This window comes from Rhinopithecus roxellana, chromosome 14, assembly GCF_007565055.1.
Source record: "Rhinopithecus roxellana isolate Shanxi Qingling chromosome 14, ASM756505v1, whole genome shotgun sequence".
Lineage (NCBI taxonomy): Eukaryota > Metazoa > Chordata > Mammalia > Primates > Cercopithecidae > Rhinopithecus > Rhinopithecus roxellana.
This window is the reverse complement of record NC_044562.1, coordinates 118187129-118210691: the sequence shown is the minus strand read 5'-3', so window position 1 is coordinate 118210691 and position 23563 is coordinate 118187129. Positions and strand designations below refer to the sequence as shown.

General features: G+C 36.0%; 1 protein-coding gene across 2 annotated transcripts in view; it reads left to right on the top strand.

Moving 5' to 3' along the window:
- ARL5A (ADP ribosylation factor like GTPase 5A) overlaps positions 1 to 23305 on the top strand; it is a 29114-nt gene extending 5809 nt beyond the window's left edge. Inside the window, exons 2-6 of one of the 2 annotated variants that reach the window (XM_010372907.2) lie at positions 5932 to 5992; positions 6822 to 6969; positions 8695 to 8778; positions 14413 to 14564; positions 18022 to 23305. In XM_010372907.2, the coding sequence (XP_010371209.1) occupies positions 5932 to 5992; positions 6822 to 6969; positions 8695 to 8778; positions 14413 to 14564; positions 18022 to 18070 (494 nt within the window). In that variant the 3' untranslated portion in view covers positions 18071 to 23305. The remainder of the gene's footprint in view (positions 1 to 5931; positions 5993 to 6821; positions 6970 to 8694; positions 8779 to 14412; positions 14565 to 18021) is intronic. The other variant, XM_030916465.1, reaches the window with a different exon arrangement.
- Positions 23306 to 23563: the final 258 nt, after the last annotated feature.

The following is a 23563-nucleotide window of genomic DNA, read 5'->3' as shown; positions in this document are numbered from 1 at the left end:
GAGCAAAATTAAATGATCGGAAAGTTTATGACACGTTCTAGAGACCAAGTAGAGCAGCTTTTCTAAATTTTAGTAGGTAGGTCAAGAAGAGTTAGGGGAAGATTTGGGCTAAGGCTTAGCTTTCTTTGTCACACTCATCCTTTTTCATCATGTTTATCTAATGATATTACCTCAATTTACTTACTCACTTTCAGGTGCAGACAGAAGGTTATGGGTCCTCCAAAGCTTCAGACCTTGGTTAGTTTCCCTCCTCTTGTTCATAGCCATTTTACCTTTCATCTTTCCTGTTCTACCGTAACAGTAACCTAACCTTTCACCTACTAGGACTTCCAGCCATTTCTAACTTTGTAGGGCAGGACTGGATTTCTTTCCCTGCCCAAATTCCACGGCTAGCCGCTTCATTTCTTTCTTATCACCAGCTCTGATGCGCTTTTCTCTATTAACATTTTCCACCGTGCCAGACATGTGGATTCTGTTTATTTATTTATTTTGGAGACAGGGTCTCACTCTGTCGCCCAGGCTGAAGTGCAGTGACACAATCTCGGCTCACTGCAACCTCCGCCTTCCAAGTTCAACTGATTCTCATGCCTCAGCCTCCCAAGTACCTGGGACCACAAGTGTGTGCCACCACACCCAGCTAATTTTTGTATTTTTGGTAGAGACGGGGTTTTGCCATGTTGGCCGAGCTGGTCTTGGACTCCTGATCTCAAGTGATCCACCCACCTCAGCCTCCCAAAGTGCTGGGATTACAGGTGTGAGCCACCGCGCCTGGCCGAGACATGTGGATTCCTACCCTGTATCATCTACTATACCTTCTTTCTCCAGTGTGCTTTCTTTATTTCTAGGCACTGTTAAAGAAAGACTTAAAGCAGTTTAAATCCTAATCCACCACAGGATAGGTTATCTAATTTCAGCTTATTGATTCTCTAGTTCATTCCATACAGTGGGTGTAAAAGATGATGCATCTTGAAACAGTTAACCTTTTCCTTTCCTCAGTAGGCAACTAACTTGTGTTATAAGATGAAATTCTGGAATGAGTAATTTCTGCCATCTGCTTTATCTTAGACTTGTCTCTGTGTTGTTGCCCATGGTTTTGTTCAGAGCAATTTTACCTTGGTGATCATGTTCAGCTAGTGGCCAGGTATGATAAGGAATCTTACCTCTGCCTCCTGGGTTCAAGCGATTCTTCTGCCTCAGCCTTCCGAGTAGCTGGGACTATAGGCACGTGCCACCACGCCTGGCTAATTTTTTTGTATTTTTAGTAGAGATGGGGTTTCACCATCTTGGTGAACTCCTGGTCTTGAACTCCTGACCTTGTGGTCCACCTGCCTCGGCCTCCCAGAGTGCTGGGATTACAGGTGTGAGCCACCACGCCCAGCCTAAGAGCCTCTTTTTCTTTATTTTAGTAGTTTTCGCCTGGCTAGTTTTTCCTAACAGAACTGTTAGAAAGCACCAGGTTTGGAATTAGGACATAATAACCAAGTCCTAGGGACATGGCTGAAGTAAGGAGACCACTTTAAAAAATACCTGTACTAAAGCCAGATGAGGTTTTACTTTAAAGCTATCATTTTAGGAGGCTATATAGTTTTTTCACTGATATGTCCTACTGTTATTCAGTGTATCCTTTGAAACTCCTTTTAGAAGTTCTTTGGAAACAAAATTTTAAATAATTCTTCATATTTCACTTAACAACAAAAAGATAGCACTCATTTTAGATACCTTTTACCTTATGACCAAGATGATATCAGGTGGCTCGTCTCCCACTTTAAAGTCAAGTTCATCTTCAGAGTTTAAAAGATTTGCCAACATTAGGTGACAATATTCAAAATGGTGTACCTCAGGCTCTGAAAGCAGTTATGAAAGAAGCGTAGCAAACTATTTTGAAAAAATGGTAACATGGTTGGAATAAGTGTTTAACCTCCTTAACTGATTAAGGACCTTGTAAGAAACTAAGAGAGTACTGTTTTTTACTTCGTGGTCTCTGTCTACATTATTTGTACATACACACATTTTTTACTCATTCTTTATTGTTATATATTATAGATTCTTGCCTATATTTTTGTTTCCTTTTGGACTTTTCCTGCTAATTTTGTACTATTTTTAGGGTACCATTTCTTTTATTTGTCGGAGTAATTGTATTTTCTTCCTGTTATTGACAAGCCTGTCTAAATTCTGGCCTGTAGCTAATACATTGGGGGAATAGAGAGGAGGCGGGGCGGGATATATTCCTGGAACTTAAAAATAAGCTGACATTTTGATAATGCAATGATTAAAAATCAGTATTCACCTGAGAAGCTAAAAACTTTTATCCAAGTCAGAGATAAGAGTATAGCTTGATAATGAATTCTAGTTGTATTAAAAATGTTTATGAGTGCTTGTATTAATAAAACTGTAGAGGAGTTATGTCATCAGAAAGGGAATGCTTAATTTTGGGACATAGAAAAATGGAGTTAGGCAGAATTGCCATGCTATTTAAAAACTTTGTAGGTGCAAAGGTACCTTTTCCCAATGACTCGATTACCTGGCCCTCATGCAGGCATGGCCTTGCTCTAAAGATGAATTCAGACCAGGTACAGGGGCTCACACCTGTAATCCTAGCACTTTTTGAGGCTGGGATGGGAGGATTGCTTGAGCCCAGGAGTTTGAGACTGGCCTGGGCAACATAGGGACACCCTATCTCTACAAAAGAAACAAAATATGGTTTGGTGCACACCTGTGGTCCCAGCTACTCAGGAGGCTGAGGTGGGTGGATCGCTTGAGCCTAGGAGGTTGAGGCAACAGTGAGCCATGATTGTGATACTGCAATCCAGCCTAGACAACAATTGTGAGACCTTGTCTCAAAAAAAAAAAAAAAGGATTCACATCAATCATTGCAGCCTGTAACACTCCTTGGGTTGGGATTCCATGCTCCCCAAGTAATCATCTGATTTTAATTCAGCCACCATGTAACATTTCCTCAGGGATAGACTGCCCTTGTCTCTCATTTTTAAACATTTGGTCTTATTGTATGTTACTCATTCGCTGTTCTTATTTATGTCTTAGTCATTTCCATGAATTGCCCTCTCTGAGTCCTGTCTATTCTGGGATAGTAGCAGAATTGTTTGTGGATCTGGGAGACTAAGGGCCACAGATGGAGTTTCGCTCTTGTTGTCCAGGCTGGAGTGTAATGGCATGATCTTGGCTCAGTGCAACCTCCGCCTCCTGGGTTCAAGTGATTCTCCTGCCTCCGCCTCCCAAGTAGCTGGGATTATAGATATGTGCCACCACGCCCCGCTAATTTTGTATTTTTAGTAGAGATGGAGTTTCACTGTGTTGGTCATGTTGGTTGTGAACTCCTGACCTCAGGTGATCCACCCGACACCTCAGCCTCCCAAAGTGCTGGGATTACAGGCGTGAGCCACCACATCCGGCCTGGGCCCTAGGTCTTTAAAATGATTCTTAATAACTCACAAAAGGGACAGGTGGTCATGTCATTTAAGGACCCTAGTGGTTCTAAGCTGCCTGCTCTTTCTTACAGAGAAATAGATGACTGGATAAAGTGGATTGTATTAAAATGTTTTATTTACTTGATCTTCCTATTTTTGTATAATAGCAGGTGCCTATAGATCATTAGGAATTTCCTCTGGTAAGTGGCAACTATTTGGAAAACATCTACCATTTGAATTATAAAGATCTTACTCTGAGGTGTTATAATCCTCAACCTTTATTACTTATATTAATTCAACATTTATTGAGTACCTTCTTTATGTCAGGAATAGTTGTAGTCACTAGAAATGTAAAGATGATTATTATGTATCCTATATGGTTGAGGATGCCTTCTTACGCTGAGATTAGTGCACATGTAAATAATTAGGATAAGTGGTAGATTAGAGGTAGTGTGGGAAAGCAGGAGAAATTGATTCTACATGGAAAGCTAGACTTTAAAGGATTGGTCTAATTCCCTAAATGGATAATTAGGATAATTCCAGCATTTTGTGATACCACGAGTAGCTGTAGAGAAATGTTTGCTGTGAACATATGTGCAGCTTATGTAGGGAGAGTGACTTGAACTTTGGTTTATAGATGCCCTTCAACTTATGATGTAGTTATGTGCCAGTAAACTTGTTGTAAGTTGAAAGTAACTTAAGTCAAAACATATTTATTACATCTAACCTACTGAACATCATAGCTTAGCCTAGCTTGCCTTAAATGTGCTCAGCACACTGACATTAGCCTCCAGTTGGGCAAAACCGTCTGATAGCCCAGTGTATACTATTATGCAGTATTGGTTGTTTACCCTTGTTATTGCATGGCTGACTGGGAGCTGCAGCTCACTGCTACTGCCCGGTGTCTTGAGAGTGTTGTACTGGATATCACTAGCCTTGGAAAAGATCAAAATTCAAAATTTGGAGTACAGTTTCTAGTAAATTTTTATCTTTTCCTGGGCTAGTAAAACAGGTTAAGAACTCTCTCCTCTTCAGTGCTAGGCACTGCTGTGTGCTATTTTAATTGTTAAACAACCCTGAGTGATAGGTAGTATTTCCCCTATCTTACAATGAAGAAACTTAAGGTCAGAGAAATAATAAAAGTCATTTGCTCAAGGTCTTATAATACCATTAATATTTCCTTCAATTATCTGTTTCTATGTAGTAAGCCACTCTAATTTTATGACTTAAAGCAATGATTTATTATTTTTCATGTTTCTTATGAGTTGACTGAGCTCAGCTAGGAAGTTCTACCTTGGGGAGTCTCCTTTGGTTGCAGTCAGATAGCAGCTAAAATTAGAGTACCTCGTAGGTTCAACCAGGCAGTATAGCCAAGATGGCTTCTTTACTTGTCTGTCTGTCATCTCAGCTAGAATGGCTGGAAGAGATAGGGACTGACTGGTCATCCCTTTCAACAGGGTCTCACCACATGATCAACTTGGGCTTACTCATTAAAAGGCACAGCAGTCTTGGGCTTGCTATATGGTATCTGACTTAACGCAGGAGGACTTATCCAAGACGGCCAGGCAGCAACTGCAATGTTTCTGATGATTTAGGCTCAGAAATCATGCCTGGTCATTTCTGCTGCATCTATGGGTTAAAAGTAAGTCACAGGGCCAGCCCAGATTGAAGAGGAGGCGGCTACATAATGGCATGACTATCCAGAGGCCATCTTGGACACTAGCTTCTTCCACATGCTGTGCTGTCTTTGCGGATTGCTTTCAGACAGTCTGGAAATAGATGGGTCTTACAAGTGCCTGGCTGAAATGTGAAGAGGGTGCAAGAAAACATCTGGGGAACGTGAATGTTTGAAAGAAGACCCAAGGAAGAGGAGTCATTGAAAAAAAATGAATGACTAGAGACAGGAAGAAAACTTGGAGAAAGTGGTGCCACAGAAGCCAAACGGGTGGAGGGAGTCACTGCCACCATAGCCATAGGTTCTTAGATTTGTTTTTCATGTTACAGTAGCCCTGTGGTTTTAAGGTACTCATAAATTACAATTACCCATTTAAAAAATGGTCCTTTTTTCCTTCTCACTCATTCCACTCCATATACACGTACCCAGTTGATGCCTAAATTTCCTGTTAGAACCTCATTGACGTAATCCATTGTGAAGCATTTATACTTTAAGTCATTTGTAGATTGTTGTGATTATATTTGGTTTACTTTACTGAGAGCAGGCTTGCCTAGGAGTAGAGGAAATGTAGTGCTGTGACTTCCTAGAGAGGAGGTTGGAAAGATGAGAGTTGTCCCTAGAATGGTGGCAATGGGGAAGGTGAGTATAATGGCACACTTCTGGTGGTCTTGCCAGGATGTTCTTTTGACTTCCAAGAAAGTATAAAGTGCCATGCACTGAATTATGCCATAGATAGAAGGGTGAAATACAGAATATATTTTTGTCTATAATCGAATTAATCTTTTTTTTCCTTTTTTGAAGAAAAAATCACTGGTGTTTTCTCTATTTCAGAGCACAAAGTTATCATTGTTGGGCTGGATAATGCAGGGAAAACTACCATTCTTTACCAATTGTAAGTATTAACTGTCTTAAAAATTATTTTATTTCTAGTTACTTTTTTGGCCTGGGTGATATTCGATCAATGAATGCAGTAAGAAATTACATGAAACCTAAGTTACCCTGTAAGAAAGCAGGTTGACTATAAACCTGGAGCCAAATCTCAGCAATACTTTGTAGAAAGCAAGAAATTTATATGATATTGAGCATATAGTTGGCATTGAGTTGTCCATTGGTTTTGTGCTAAAGCTCTTTTGTTTGTAGAAAGTAGAAAAATATGGCCGGATGCAGTGGCTCACGCCTTTATCCCAACACTTTGGGTGGCAGAGGTGGGAGGATTGCTTAAAGCCAGGACTTTGAGAAACTGCTTGGGCCACGTAGTGGTACGCCATCTCTTTATAAGATATGTGTGTGTGTGTGTGTGTATATATATATATATTTTAAAATTAGCTGGATGTAGTGGTGCACACCTGTAGTTCCAGCTACTCAGGAGACTGAGGTGAGAAGATTGCTTGATCCTATTGAGGAGGTCAAGGCTGCAGTGAACCTCATGCCACTGATTATGTATGATCATGCCACTGCACTCCGGCCTGGGTAACATTTAAAAAAAGAAAGTAGAAAAATATTTGTTTTTATAGTTTCCTGGAATGATCTAGTATATGCCAGATAGCCTACGACCTAGTTCTAGCCCTGTTTAAACCCTCACTCATGTTGTAAACTAGTGGGAAAAAGATATTTAGGTATAAATTATAAAAGTTCATGCTGATTTGTCCTTGATTAAAAAATTGTTCAAGCAAGTTAGCTTCCGTGCTAATTGTAAAATATATATAAACTTTTTCCCCCAGTTCTATGAATGAAGTTGTACATACATCTCCTACAATAGGAAGTAATGTAGAAGAGATAGTGATTAATAATACACGTTTCCTAATGTGGGATATTGGTGGCCAAGAATCTCTTCGTTCTTCCTGGAACACTTACTATACTAACACAGAGGTAATGTTTCTTACAATATTTAATGCTTGGAAAGCAGAATGCTTGGAAAACATCTAGATTTGAGCCCTTATAGTTAATCTTTTTGAAATATCACAGTATGTTAATATATAGAGAGTTTAAGCAGAGTAAAATCTTCGATTTCTTATTCCAGGGTCATTGTTTAATATGTCCACTATCATTGAACCTCTATAGGGAGAATTGGTGGTTAATTATGTTTTAATTGTGTATTGATCCCAGAACTTGTCTTTAGTAGTTTTTTTTTTTTAAATGACTTCCATCTTATAGTTTAATTTCATTTCTCTCTATTTATGTTTGACTGAGTTTAGCTCACCAAATGAGAGGGTTTTGGTGGTTTGAATCCTAGCCAGTTTTACTATTTTGTTTTACAAAACACAATTGCACATTAAATAATTGTTTTTCTTTTCATTATAAGGCATTTTAGACATAATCATGTCTTTTTATTTACACATTATTTTCCAAAGGAAATTTCAGACCTTTGACATTTAAGTGCTTCATTGCATAGATAGACCTGTGAATTAGAAGACTGACAATTGTTTTTGTAGTGTTCATTATAAGTTAATAAAGCTGGTTTGTATGTACATAAAGCTAACTTTTAAGTCATTAAGAAACCATTAAGTGTATCTAACAACCTGATTTCCCAACACTGCATTAGGCATTTAATCTTTTTTTTATAAGGAAAGTTATGTATGATTATAAAGGTATATATGCTACTGTATACATAATGCTGTAGGTTTCAAATTCATGCCAACACTCTGAAAATTAACAGCTTTATTAAAATACCTTGGAATAAAATGGGCCTTACAGTGATAAAGTCACCTATCAGTAAGCTGTCAAGTGAGAGGGGAAGTAAAGTCGCAGTTCTCTCATACATCTGGCTTTTGATTGATGTAGTCTGAAGAATAGAAAAGATCCAGAAAATCGTAAGAGTTTATTTAAAAATTAAGATCTAGGTCCAAAAAATAAATAGTGCATGTTACTAATAGGCAGTCAGAACCAACTTGGGCATCATAAATGCTATCATAAAGTGAGTAAGTTAAATCTCCATCTGTTCCTGCTGATCTGTTGCTTTTGGGTGCTCACGGAGTTGAGGAAGCAGTGCAGTGGAGCTCAGTCCTGCACGGCAATCACAAGTCTTTCATTGCACCTTCTGATCCCAGTCTCATCAGTTCATGAAAGGGGTTGTGCTTGCAGGTAGCAGGTGATGCTTATGTAAGGAAGAGAGCTTATTTTTAGATAGAGATTTATTCTTGCAGTTGGTTGATTTTTTTTTTTAATTGATTTCTTTAACTGTCACATTACTTTACTCCCATACCCATGCCCTTTTAGGATTTCAGATTGATATTAACAAATAATATCTACCTGGAAGTAATAAATTCAGGATCATATTGTATGTTTTTCTTACTGATTTGTAGTGCACATAGATGGATATAGGCCCATTAGCATTTAAGATACTGAAAACAGACATGCGTTATATATATTAATTGGAATGTTAGTAATATATTCTCTTTTCTCTAAAAATTAGTTAATATATTAAAATCGATCAGACCTTTTGGCTTCACAATGTATAGGTAGCTCTGATTTTCCAACAATACCATAAGATTCCAATTTCTTGATATTAATAGCCTGTATATCAAATAAACACATTATAAATTTTACAGATACCAAATCATATAATCACTAATAATTTTTTTGTAATTATTTTAGTTTGTAATAGTTGTTGTGGACAGTACAGACAGAGAGAGGATTTCTGTAACTAGAGAAGAGCTCTATAAAATGTTAGCGCATGAGGTAAGTAAGTAGTCTTTTTACATTAGATATGGGGAAGGGTATGTGAATGGCTATTTTGTTTTCTAGTTTCTCATGAGGGTGCTATCAATTTCAAATTTTTAAAAATATTTAGTTATTTGCTGGTGACGCCTGCTTGATTATTTTGACATCTCCCAATTTGGAATGTATCTGGAAGCAGCAGAAAGATTATGGAGTAAGTTGCAGAACTTTATTTTAGTTATCCTAGGTACATTTGGTTTCACAATTTTCCTGGGCAAAAGTAATTGCTGTAAGTGGCTCTCATTTTGCATTTTGAATAGATTAATTATACAGAAGATTATCATTGGAAATGAGATTTTAAAGTACCTGGGTGCTTAGCAATTCTTGATTGTTACTCAGCAGACTAATATTTAAATGTAATTGCTGTTAGATTTCTCTAATACTGTCCCTTTGACTAAACAAAACTAGATGACTAGCCACATTTTCTTAGTCCTTGAAAAATACCGGCCGGGCACAGTGGCTCACTCTTGTAATCACAGCACTTTAGGAGACCGAGGTGGGAGGATCACTTGAACCCAAGAGTTCAAGACCAGCTGAGCAACATGGCAACATGTTTATTTTTCTCTACGAAAAATAAACAAAAGTAGCCAGGTGTGGTGGCATGCACCTGTAGTCCCAGCTACTCGGGAGACTGAAGCAAGTGGATCGCTTGAGCCCAGGAGGTCAAGGCTACAGTGAGCTGCTCTTGCCACTGCACTCCAGCCTAAATGACAGAGTGAGACCTTGTCTCAAACAATAAAATAAAATTAAAAATAAATAAGTAGAAATAAAAATAGATTTAAAAATTAAATTTTTTAAATAGAAAAATATTACAGTAATATAAGTTTAAAAAACAATAATATAGTCAACTTCATAACTATAATATTATAGTGTTTATATAGTATTTAGTAAAATATTTTTAGATTTTGCAGTATTTTTTGAGTATTTTTGGATATTGCAGAAGCTACTTTCTCAACTCATATTTATAGATAGGAATAGAAAAATATTTAGAGTTTTTTTATTTCAGTGGAATTTTTTGCAAAGCTTAGGAAAACAGGGATATCTTTGTAGTGAAGTTTTATGTTAGTTTTATTATTGATTTGATGATCTGCTTTTAAGATTTGCTTTAAGAATTTTGTGTATTTCAGGCAACCTTTCAGGGCTTTAGGGAACCTAACCTAGTAAAGTAATTCTGTAAGTTGAGGTTCCTCATTTCCTTATGACCACTAAGATGCACCTTTTCCTATTTTGGACTCTAATTCCGGCAGCTGTGTTTAAACCTCGTGGAGATTTACAGAAATACATCTTGCCATTCTGTGTTCATTTGCCAAATTCCATTTCTAGTTGGGATACAAGCAGTAAGCCATAACAGAGGCAGAAGACAAAGGTTTTTTTGTTTTTTTTTTTCTTTTCAACTTCATATTTTGCAAAAATGCAGCATTTTTCAGTTTATTCCAAAGAGTGGTTTTATGAAGAGTTTGGAAAAAGAAAAATTGATACAAATGTTATTTGTCTCTGGGCTATATCTTTTACTTTGTTAACAGGTAGTCACCCTATCTGATTTTTACTCTAATTGGCCAATATGCAGCAGGATCAGTATATGAAGAGCTCAGTAGCAGGGTTCAAAGTCTTTGATTTTTACTAGCTGAGGGCATTAACTTACATAGGTCACTTAACCTTATCTGTTATGGGTGAGTACACTGGGGCCCAGAAAGGTTATGTGACTTGACTAGCTTTTTAAAATCTAGGTTTTGAACTTGAGTATTCTCATTCAGACTCTTTATTAGCAGAAGAAAAAAGAAGACATAAGTAGGGCCTAGTTGGAAAGTGAAAGGAGACTGAATGAGGAGATGACCAGAGAAGAAAGGAATTACAGATGAAGTTGGGAGTTTGAGCAAGCTACTCAGTAGGGTCAAGAAGAGCCAAAAAGGCAGAGTTCTGGAGAGAGACAAATGGATCAAAGAGTGAGAATGTGTGAGTGAAAAATAAATGTAGACATGATGTTAGCTGGATGTTTCATACATACTACATAAACCAACGAAATCTTATTGTCACTGCTGATAATGATTCTTTACATTATTGCAAAATACAAAACTAAAATTTTTAAAATAATTTTCAAAGTTTTATCATAAATGAAGTGTTCAACTTTAAAACTCATTAATTTTAAAATGGTTCCAAACACCGAAGTCTGAAATTTTATTCAGAGTGACTCAACTTCTAGGAGTTACCTTCACAAATGAAGTGTTTTTGCTGCTGCTGTTGTTGTTTTGTTACGGAGTCTCGCTCTGTTGCCAAGGCCGGAGTGCAGTGGCACCGTATCGGCTCACTGCAACCTCCATCTTCTGGGTTCAAGCAATTCTTCTGCCTCAGCCTCCCGAGTAGCTGAGATTACAGGCACCCACCACCACACCCAGCTAATTTTTTAATATTTTTAGTAGAGACGAGGTTTCACCTTGTTGGCCAGGCTGGTCTCAAACTCCTGATCTCAGGTGATCTGCCCGCCGCAGCCTCCCAAAGTGCTGGGATTACAGGCGTGAGCCACTGCGCCCAGCCCCCAAATGAAGTTTTAAGAAACAAATTGACAACTATGTATGGTATATAGAAGATACTAAGTAAATGTGTCTTGCAATTGCTGTTATTCATCTCCTTGATGAAACTAAAATATATCTTAGACTTAAAATTTGTAGCAGAAATGGTTTTAAAGTGTTTGAAATGGCTTATGTACCAAAGATCACCATTGTTCACGTTATACTTTGACCCCTTGTTAAGCCGAGTTGATGAACAGCCTTAATTTAATATATCTATTTTCTACTGTTCTCATGTATACATTTTGGTTTTGGGGTTATATAATAGAAAGCAAATGAAGATTTTCTTCTCTTTCTAAATATTTAAAAATTGATAAAATAACTTCTTAAAAGTCAAGAACTCTAAAGTTTGAACCTTTGAGATCTAGAAAAATTGATTTAAGGTGTTTGGAGACCTTTTATTAAATGGCTTTATTTTTTGTATTTTTCAATTTTCAGTTTAGGGGCTTCTACAAATCATTTCATCATTAAGAATGAATACAAATTACTTACAATAATATAAACCATGTGTCCTAATTTGTGCCAAGTATTTGTCAGAAGGTTGTTCTTTCAATATGTCAACGTTAGCAAACTTGACCTATGTAAGACTTCAGCACACCCTAGCAAGACATACTGAAACTGAGAAGATAGAAAGATAGGAAGTAAATCCCATGGAAAGTCCATCTACTTACTGACTCAGCCACGTAACAACTATTGATAATGGTTTCTTTTATTTGTGTTTTTTTGAGACAGAGTCTTACTCTGTCACCCAGGCTGGAGTGCACCAGCACTATCTTGGCTCACTGCAACCTCCACCTCCTGGGTTCAAGCGATTTTCATTACTCAGCCTCCCAAGTAGCTGAGAATACAGGTGTACACCACTACACCTTGCTGATATTTATGTTTTCAGTTGAAACGGGGTTTCGCCCTGTTGGCTAGGCTGGTTTCAAAGACATCCCCCACCTTGGCCTTCCAAAGTGCTGGGATTACAGGTGTGAGACACCACGCCCAGCTGATTAATGGTTTCATTTTCTGTTTAGGAGAAAAGAAAAAATATTTAATGTATATCCTTGATAATGACTATATGTGTACAAGTTATACTTTATCTCAATTGTGAACATTGTAGCAGTATTCCTTTCTGACCGTACTTATTCAGATAACTGTATAAACTGTGGTAGCATTACTAGCTACCATCCTGCAGAGGTCACTGTAACTAAAGTCAGTTTTGATTTTTTTTTTTTTTTTTTTTTTTTTTTTAAATATGGAGTCTAGCTCTGTCACCCAGGCTGGAGTGCAGTGGTGTGATCTCGGCTCACTGTAAGCTCCACCTCCCGGGTTGACACCATTCTCCTGCCTCAGCCTCCCAAGTAGCTGGGACTACAGGTGCCCGCTACCACGCCCGGCTAATTTTTTTTTAATTTTTAGTAGACACGGGGTTTCACCGTGTTACCCAGGATGGTTTCGATCTCCTGACCTTGTGATCCACCTGCCTCGGCCTCCCAAAGTGCTGGGATTACAGGCGTGAGCCAGTGCACCTGGCCTAGTCTTGATTGCTATATAAAATGTTTTATGTAACTCCTTTAACCAAATAAGAAATACAAATACACTACTAATGTTTTTATTTGCATCAGAATCATCAAAACTATATTCTAACGAGTCATTTTGTATCTGCTGAAGGTTTTATTGATTCAAACACATACACATATTATTAAAACCAAAATATATCAGTAAAATCCCTAAGAAGACAGATGCCATTCACAGTTGTGAAAATTTGCAAGTGTGGCACCAAAACCTTAATTTTATATCTCTTAATATATAACAGGCAGAATTTTATGAGAATTTCATTTGCTAACTGAATACATCCTTCATGGATTCCTGGCCCAGTATCCATGTAGGGAATTTAGGGTATTTATTAACACTCTAAAATTGTACATAAACTTTAAAAAATTTTGTATATATGCATATGTGCGTTTTCGGGGGAAAGGTCTGTGATTTTAAACAGATTGTCAAGGAAGTCCCTGGCTTTAAAACTGGCAGGTAGAGAGGAGTGGGGCAGGAAGAGACTAAGAACCTTTGGCCTATTTTGTGAGTAAAACATTATGCCTGTTATTTGGAGTGTGCACAATTACATTTGGAAAAGGGTTAATACAGTGGGTGTTTTGCTCAGATCAGATACTCAAAAGATAATGAGGAAAAAATTCAGAAAGCCTAAAGAACTTGCCTCTGAGTCATAGCATTGAAGCGAAAGAACTTCTAATTGGGGAAACTTGATAAGTTTAATGCCACTCCAAGATGGCCATATTACATATTCAAATCTAAGAAAGCTTCATATACAGTGACAGAAATTAGGGTGAATAGGATTGGTTTAGGATAGAACTTCAACTGAGAATTAAGCCCTAAGCTTTAAGGCATATATTGTAATGAATTCATTTATTTCCTATGCAGCTAGAAGGTACTAGCTACGTACATTATTGGAAGAATTGCAATGTAGTCACTCATCGTTTTCTGTGGAGCTTAATTCTCTTGTGGAATCATGATTGGGAAAGGCTGGTTTAGGAGGTTGGAGGGAAGGAAATATATGCAAGAGAAATGATTTGAACAACATAGAGATGGCAGTGCCCAAAACTGTGTAGAGAACAGTAGGGTAGGTTGCTAATTACAGCAGAGGACTTACATAGGAGTGATGTAAGGTAAAACAGAAAAGTATAGGCAAGGTAGAATTTTGGAGAGCTCTCAAGTATTAGGCTGAAAGGTAGTTCTTTGCCATTTAAGCCTAATTTTGGATTTAGGGGGTGGGTAGTATATATACCAGAAAACATGACTGTTAAATACAGCACTTAGGACCATAAAAAATGGTAGTCTAAGACTACAAGAAATATGTAAACACATACAAGTGTAAAAAATGTGTTATCAGCCTATGCGCTATGAGATGCTTTTATGTCACATAGTTGAGAAATTCTTGTTTACTAAGATTGTGAAAAAGATTCTGTTAATTAAGTTGAAAAATATGTGGAAAATGTATTGGCCTTTACAGTTTTATTTGCTTTAATAGGACCTAAGAAAAGCTGGATTGCTGATTTTTGCTAATAAACAAGATGTTAAAGAATGCATGACTGTAGCAGAAATCTCCCAGTTTTTGAAGCTAACTTCTATTAAAGATCACCAGTGGCATATCCAGGCATGCTGTGCTCTAACTGGCGAGGGGTAAGAAGTCTTCCTCTTAGATGTTATCGAACTTATATTTTGCTTAGAAACATGTATATCTTCTTTAAACTCCTAAATATTTAAGGCTCTTGTGTACAAAACATCGTAAGGGACAGACGTAAGCTGTAGTCCATGTCTATAATCAGAGACTTTTTAGGGTGGTTCTGTAAATAGTAAAACAACATAAACATAATACACATAAACCTACTGAACATGTAAGCATGTAGCTGTTAAAATTGCTGTAGGATCTCAGAGAAATGGGAGTATCAGTGACAGCTAGAGAAGTTAGGAAATACATTTTACGATGATAGTGGAACTGAAGACCTGACACTTGCTGAGCATGTCCTGTGTCTGGAGTGCTTTCCATATAGTGCTTCATTTAATCCCCATAACAGTCCTACAGAGTAATTGTTTGTAAGTGATATTTTATGCATAAAGAAGCTCAAATCAAAGATAATTTATGTCTGAGACTACTTTGGGGTTACTGACTGTTGAAACTGATGCACTTAAACAAAAGAAGGATTGAGGGAATTGGAGAGAGTGTAGCAATGATGGTCCTTGATTCTAGAATGATAGGTGTTGGAAGAGAAGTGTGTGCCTAGAGTAGAAATTTGCCCTGTCTAGTGCCCACAGTTGAAAGTATTTCAAGAAGGAAGTGGTGTGGTCGGCATTGTCAAATCTGAGGTCAAGGACCAGGAGATGGAGGATGCCATTGAATTAACAACAAATGAGTACATTCAACCAGTTTGTCAGAACAAATTCTGTGCATTGGGAGAGTGGGCGTGAGGTAAGTGTAGTTTAAAGAGGAGGTATATTTTAGGAAGCAAAAATAGCTTTGTAAACTCTTGAATGTGGCAGATGAAATAGAGGAGGTTGGAAATAGGATAAAAAGGCAAAAGACGGATCAAAATAAAGTACAATTTTTGTTGTTGTTTTTCCAAAATATGGTGGATCTGTATATACAGTCATGCACCCTATAATGATGTTTTCGTCAGTGATAGACCACATATATGACGGTGGTCCCTTAAAATTAAAATACTGTATGTTTACAATAACCTGTTCTATTTTTAGATATGTTTCAGTACAAAAGTTCTTACTATTGGGTTATGGTCATCTGCAGAATTTAGTACAGTAACATGCTATGTAGGTGTGTAGCCTGGGAGCACCAGACTGTATAGCACGGAGCCTAGGTGCATACTAGGCTGTACCATCTAGGTTTGTGTAAGTACACTCTGTGATGTTCACACAGTGATGAAATCACCTGACACATTTCTCAGAATGTATCCCTGTCATTAAATGATGCATGATTGCATTTAAAAGCAGAGGAAAAAAGAAATAAGCTATAAAGGATTCTAAATAGAGGTCTTAAGTTTGGGGTTCTTGAGGTTTTAGAAAAGGACAAAAGCGTGGGGTATAGACGAATTAGCTCAAGTGGGAGAAATTGTTTTCCTTTCAAGACCACGATGAAGGGTAAACCAAATATAATGAATTATTGAAGCCGAATCTTAATAGAAGGCATTATTACCAACATTTGGAAGAGCATAATTAGAACCTTAAAAAAGGTTTTTTAATTAAAAAAAAAAAACCTGTTCATTAAAAAAATCACAGATAATACCAATTATCCAAGTATTCATTTAAGTAAAAATATGTTAAATATTTGTCAAATAGTTTAATATATATATCTTTGTCAAGCAAAAGCATGGATTTATAATATTTGGCAATAAAGACAAGTCATCTAGGATTGACATAGATTTAATTTATATACTTTGATAATTGTATGGAAAATGTATCATTGGTATCAACTCAATTTCATTTTAAAAAGAGATAAAACAATTTTGTTTTCAAAATAGGAAGGTAGTAGATGAGTTTGGTTTTGAGAGAAATGTTCCGTTTTTCTTTTATAGTTCAGCTGCCTTGATCTAAATTATTGGTTTTAGTATGCATTAGCATTTTGATTCAGTGGATTGGAGATCACAAACTTCGGTGTGTGACTTCATTTGACTCCCACTTTTCCCATTTGCTAACATTGCCAACCCTGGATTTCCTCTGTAACATTGGAAGGATTCTGATCTCAGTGTTGTAAAGATTAATTAAGAGAATGGATGTTAAGTCAGTTTCTAGTTTGCTATTAGGTAACTACTGTTCATTTATCAGTTTGGAGTTAAACAATCTCTTCATCTATTATTTTTATGTACTATTTCCTGTCAGTAGTTTAAAAGTAACAGATCTAGTCACAGGAGAAAAGTGTGGGACAACCACCCCAAAACAACCATTTATTTACCTCATTGCTGTCTTTTTTCTATTTGTGTCTTCTTTTACATTATTAGACTCATACTTAACAAAAATCTGAATTGAAAAAAATTTAATATTGTAACATAGTTTTTTATGTCTACAAAAGCTTGTCATAGATAATAGTTAATACTTATTAACAGTTCTTCATTTTATTGTAACTTAATGTGTACAACCATTTCTCTTTCGCTGAACTTTTAGTTTCTTTTACCAGAATGAACATCCTTTTCTGTATTTTGGGTTATGTTCAATTACCAGTTGTTCAGTGATAACTGATGTTACCAATATGAAATTTTATTGCCTTCAAAAGTTTTATATACTTACATTTTATAATATTTATGTACCATTATGTGTATACTTTGTTTTAATAACTACAAAATATATATTTTGTTTAATATTCTGCCATTTGTCATTTATATCATGAGCATTTTATCCTATTATAAAATGGTTTTATTTCCTCCATTTCCTGGTGATGAGAATTATGAAATCATTTTTGAAAGGAAAATTTTAAATATTTCATCATACAAATGTCTTGTAATTAATTTTTTTCTGTATTTCTAGACAAATTATTTTCCTATTAAAAGTACTTTAATGAACAGTTTTGTATGTAAGTCTATGTTTACGTCTGATTTTCTTTTTTAGGATACATTTCTGGAAGTAGAAAAAGATGCAGAGTATTGATATTTTAAATATTTTTGATACATATTGCCAGATATATTTTTGACATATGTTGCTTTCTGTGGGCACTCATTGTATAATTATAAAGCTTTTTAAAAGTGTCAGACAGCATTCTGGGGACTAGAGATATAACGGAACCAAAAGAGCACAGATGTATTAGCTGGGCGTGGTGGCACATGCCTTTACTCCCCGCTACTGGGGGGCTGAGGTGGGGAGATCGCTTGAGCCCAGAGGTCATGGCTGCCATTGATTGTGCCATTGCAATCCAGCCTGGGTGACAGAGGGAGATCCTGTCTTAAAAAGAGGAAAGACAAAAAAAGCACAGGTGTATTACGTATGAGAATATGGCTTCACTGCAGCAGCCCAAGCACTGAATATTACTGATTTTTAAATCTTTGTTATTTAGCTAAATGAAAAATACTGCCTTTTAGTTTGCTGTTCGTAGCTTCTTAGTTCAGAATTTAATCAAATGATTTTGTTTTCTTTATAGATTGTGCCAAGGACTTGAATGGATGATGTCACGACTTAAGATTAGATGATCTCTACTGACCTCTTCTCATAGACTTTGTATAAATGAAGTGCTGGACTTTACCTGAAAGCTGCAAAAATTAATGGTTTAGATATATTTATAATAAACTGATTTAAACTTTTTCTATAAGAAGAAAAATTAAGACCACTTATTTGAAAACAAAGATGACGTCTCACCTTCCAATTTACTTTCTTATTAGTTTTTTCCAAAGTAAGTTATTAAAGCTGTGATTGACATTTTTCTCATAATGAATCCTCTCAGGACATTGTGTAGCCTGTGGTAAGTACAAAGGGAGAGGAAGACATTTTGAATTTTAAGAGCTTTATTATCAGTATAACCCTCCCTAGTTGAATGTTGTTTTCTTCTTGTTCCATTAAGTCAAAATACAAATCAGCACAGATATTCAGTTTCCAATATTTTAAAATGTAATGTTACTTATGAAAAGTATTTTGCTTAAGGTTGTGTGTGTGTATTGTGTATATACCTCAAGTTCAAGTTAATGGCATTGATTTATGTTCCAGAGAAAAATAACACAAATATTAATAATATCCTTCATTATAACCATAATGAGATAAGTATTGGCATTGATGTTCAGTGCCATTTTATACTTTCTCTCTATGTTCTCTGTATTGTACTAACCAACCTCCCAAATCATTGAGCTGCTTGTTTAAAAAAAAAAGGAAAAGGAAAAAGCATGACATTGCGTATTGATTTTTTGTTGTTGACCAAAATCACAAACATGGAAACACATAATTCAACAGAGTGGGATAGCTATCAGATTCTTAGCTTAGTATTACTAATGGGCAGGATTGTACAATGAGCAACTATCAGATTATTCTTTTCAGTGGTTCTTATGACATCTAAATTACTGAATAAATTATTAATCCATTAATCAGTGAGTCAAATTATGATTAAAATTATCAAATGAATGCTCAGCATTCATTGAAAACTGTTGTGTGAAACGTGTCTACCCAGAAAAGTAATATTCTATAAATACTATTAAACAACTTAGCTATATTATTTTTAAGCATTAAATTATACGTCAAGGAGTTAAAGTGAATTTCAGAGTAAAAGTAAGGCATGTTTCTGAGCAACATTGATAATTTCTTAATTTGCCAATTTCTTTCTTATTTTGGTACTTGGAATATATTGTGAGATTTTTTATTTCTAAGTTTTGTTGTATTATCTATTACATAAATGCCTTGACAATTATAAACTGCAAGTGTTTTTTGAATGATTTTAAGAATTTGGCTTAAAAATTGATTGCTACAATGTATTATTTGTACTAAGAAGTAACTTGACCCAAAACACCCTGTATGTTTGCTTAGGGTATTTTTTCCATGTCTGAAAGTTAAAGGTATTCCTGTCACAACTGTAAACAAACTTATCCTAAATGTGTTAAAACATATTCTGGGGTACTCTATGTATCTTTCATGCCTTGAAAATCTGAAGGTTAATCCAAACTCACATGTTTTAGCATATTTAAGAAAAAAAAAAAAACTACTTTTAATATCAGCCTTTTAAGTTTCATGAAGATTTTGGTGAGGAATAATAGTATATACTTTAAATATTGACAAAACTTTGAAAGTTTTCTTTCTTTAAAATGGGAAATACTCAATATCTAAATCCAGGTCAGGCATGGGAGATCAGTATTTAACATTGAATGTTTTGTGTTTTATATTTATAATGTTCAAAATGGAAGCATAACATTTAATCTTTGTCCACATGGTTTTACAAAAGTAAATCTTAAATTACTAAGCTTTTCTCATATGTTCTCATACTTTTTCAAATCATTATAAAGAATTACTTGTTATCTATTAAAAATCTCCTTCACCCAAATCTGTATTACGGTTTCACCAGACAAATATTCTGTGATGTAGCCCAGAAAATCCACACCTTTTGTCCTTTTTATTTTTTAATTTGAATAATCATGTGCTTAGTCCCTTGGATTACTGCCACATCAGTTTAACACAGTATCAGCACATTACCTTGTCATCAAGATGTTGGCTCAGATTTATTCTTAATTGGATGTTTAAAGCATGCACTACCTTGTTACAGTTGGTTTAGTGGATTATTGACTTGACGTCATGAGAAGATGTGTAATTTTATACTACATTTATAAAACATGATTTTGTTTTCTACCCTTCAAGGTAAACATTAAAATAAGGTGGTATTTGTGTACTTGTACATAAAACCAAAATTATAGTTGGGAAAAAATAAATTTATATATGAAAATGTCAAAATCATTTTAACAGTATTATTTTCAAATAAGATGGAGAGGCTGGTGAAAAGTCATATTGGCAATTTGTATGTAGTTTAAGTGGAATTAAGCAAAGGGAGATGCTTTTGGGTTTTCAGTATGCCACTTGAGTGAAAACATCTCATGGAGTCATTGTGTTCAGCTCTGAGAAGAACAAAGATTCATACTTCTGTACTTGTGGTTGGATTTAAATATCCTGTTTTTGATACTAATTTTGAAAGTCATTTAACTTCTTTTGATATCTGGGCAAAAGTAACCATATGCTATAAGCATTTGAATATGTTTAATTTTGTCATAATAGCATCTGTGAAAGTATTTCTTGCGCATTATATAGAGGGTTCTTGTTTGAAGTTTTCGGTTCTCTTTTATCTTCCCAGTACATCTTGGTCCTTATAATGGGCAAAGCATACAATGAAGGCAGGTGGCTTAGGGGTTATAGTGGGGAAGTGGATAGGGGATTCATTTTCTTATATGACATTTTGCCTTAAGAATATAAAAGTGTTTTAGCACTGCTGGCTGGCATTTTTAATATAGTTAGTGAAAATGACTTTAGAAGCACGGGATGAAATAGAGGGAAGAAGAGTTTTTATTTTCTGGCCTTTAAAAAGTGCCTAGGTCATTTGAGACCTAGAGAAGTGCACAGAGCTTGAGCAAAGGCATGAAGTCCCTGACATTCTTTTCCTTTTTGTCTCAGTATATAGTATTAAGATGCCTAGAAACATGACTCTATTGTCCCCTCTTGCATAGGCACTTTATGTTTCTTGCTGTCACTACAGCAACCACATACAGTACAGACAACCTCAAAACCTGTTTATATTAGTGTAAATAGAAAAACTATAGACAACTTTCTAGATTTCTCTGCAGGCATTTTTGGGAATGTATGTATAATAGGCTCTGCTTTGTATACAGGAGATAGTACCACATCATCGGTTATCTCCAAACTCCAATCTTCCCTCAATTGCCCGGTTGTATCTTGTCATCAATCCCTTTTTCAAGGCTGGGGAGAGACAAGTTTCTCCATGTAACTTTGACCCCTCCCACTCTCCAAATGTAATCTGGATCTCCTTGCTTTCAAGATCAGCTTCCCCATAGCTCAGGTATCCCCTTCTCTCCTGTGTCTTCGTTTACTATCAGTGAAGATACCTATGTCCTGGAGGTTACTTTAAACTTTCTCTGTAACCATTGTTATAGGCAGTGGTTTCCAAACCAGTAGTTTCTATGCAGCTTTTCTAGTTCCTTGCTATCTTCTCACCACTGACTTGAGGTAGTGATTTGGACTTTGCTCATTAGAGAGCATTATCAGAGATGTGGAGTCCATCAGAAGACCAGCTTGCAGTGTGAATAGCATATAGATGCCAGTATTATAATTCTTTATATTTAACATTTTCATGCTTCTTAATTTAACTTCACATGTTGGGAAGTAGATTCAGAAACTTAGGAGAAATACCCAGACTGTGCCACTTCCTTGAGCTACTAGTTAGGCATGGGCGGGATGAAGTTTTATGTGTATTATCTTCCCACTACCAAGAATGGTTATGTTTCACAGAATACCAGTTCAGTTTGAGTTGGAAAAAGATGCCAAGCCAAATTTATATGTAGCCTATAACCTAAGGGCATTCTTGAAGCTATTGCCCACATTCCATTTTTTTCTTCATGTTTACTTACAAAACAGAGATAAACATTAGATGTCTAAAGGAGTTAGTAATGAAAAGCCTATCCTTACAAAATAAACCTGTTTAAATGGGCTTTAAAAGACATCAAAATAATCACTTGTCATGCATTGACTGTAAATGCAGATAAAGAAATATGTCTTTAAAGCTCCACTTATACAAAAATAAAACTTCTATATCATGTTCCCTCAAAGAACGTATGATAGTTTATTTTAAGACCATGATAATAGAGTAAAAAGGAAAGAAAGCCAGAAATTAGGATTTTGGATGCTAAAAAGTAACTTTCTAGTTAACCCTCAAGCCCTGTCAAATTGGGAAGAAATGCCAGGATACACTTGGATTAGTTATGCAGTATTTCTTATCAGTTGTCTAGCCCTTGTGTATTGTTCTGAAAACTAAAGTTTAAATCTTTATGCTGTTACCTGCTAGATATCCCGTTCTTTGGTAAAAATTCCCATAGTCTATACTCGAGAAGTGCCTAAAAATGAATTTGTGTTGATTTTAAGCCCATCGAATAAATTATATATATTTTCTATGGTATCGTATGTGCTTGTCTTAACTGATGACACAGCCTAGAGGGTTTCTGTCACAATTTGTGCTTAATTTGAATAAAAAGTCTTTTTTTCTTTTTCTATTTTATTTATTTATTTATTTATTTTTGAGACAGAGTCTTGCTCTGTCACCCATGCTGGACTGCAGTGGCATGATCTCGGTTCACTGCAACCTTCACCTCCCCGGTTCACGCCGTTCTCCTGCCTCAGCCTCCCAAGTAGCTGGGACCACAGGCGCCCACCACCACACCCAGCTAATTTTTTGTATTTTTAGTAGAGACGAGGTTTCACCATGTTAGCCAGGATGGTCACGATCTCCTGAACTCGTGATCCGCCTGCCTTGGCCTCCCAAAGTGCTGGGATTACAGGCGTGAACCACTGCGCCTGGCCTGAATAAAAAGTCTTGAAATTGAAGACACTCACCTAACCCTCAACAAACCAGGATGTAATGAAGCACAAGCCACACCATTTTATCTCTTTCCTAATACAAATAGTCGTGTCCCTGGCATTAGTTCATGCCGAGACTAGAAAACTGAACCCTACTACGGTTTTTTAAAACAGTTTTAACAGAATATTAAACTGTATGTTTGAAATCATAAGTAAAAGTTGGTTGCTTGCATAAGAGTAGCCTCTTGATTCTCATAGTTAGTGGTAATTTTGTATCATATCATTTAGATGTTTAGCCATTTGTGCATGTGTATATGTGCCCAAATTCCTCCTCTTTGTTTAGATTCTACTTACAAATCAGACTAATAGAATCTGAACACATTTATCATATATTCTTCCAGGGTTTTTTTTTTAACTGACTATAGAGTGTGGCTGTAAGTTCTGGAGCAAAGCTTGATTGTATTTTCAGTGATGTATAGTTACGTTGTTTCATGTTAGAAATCATCATGCATGGGAAGTGAAATGTGCATATGATTTTAAATTATTGTAGTATGTACTATGCCCTTCCCCTAAACTTCTTTCATTGATGATACACAGAATTCCTCTATTTTTGCTTGAAAATAGTCCTTTAGATT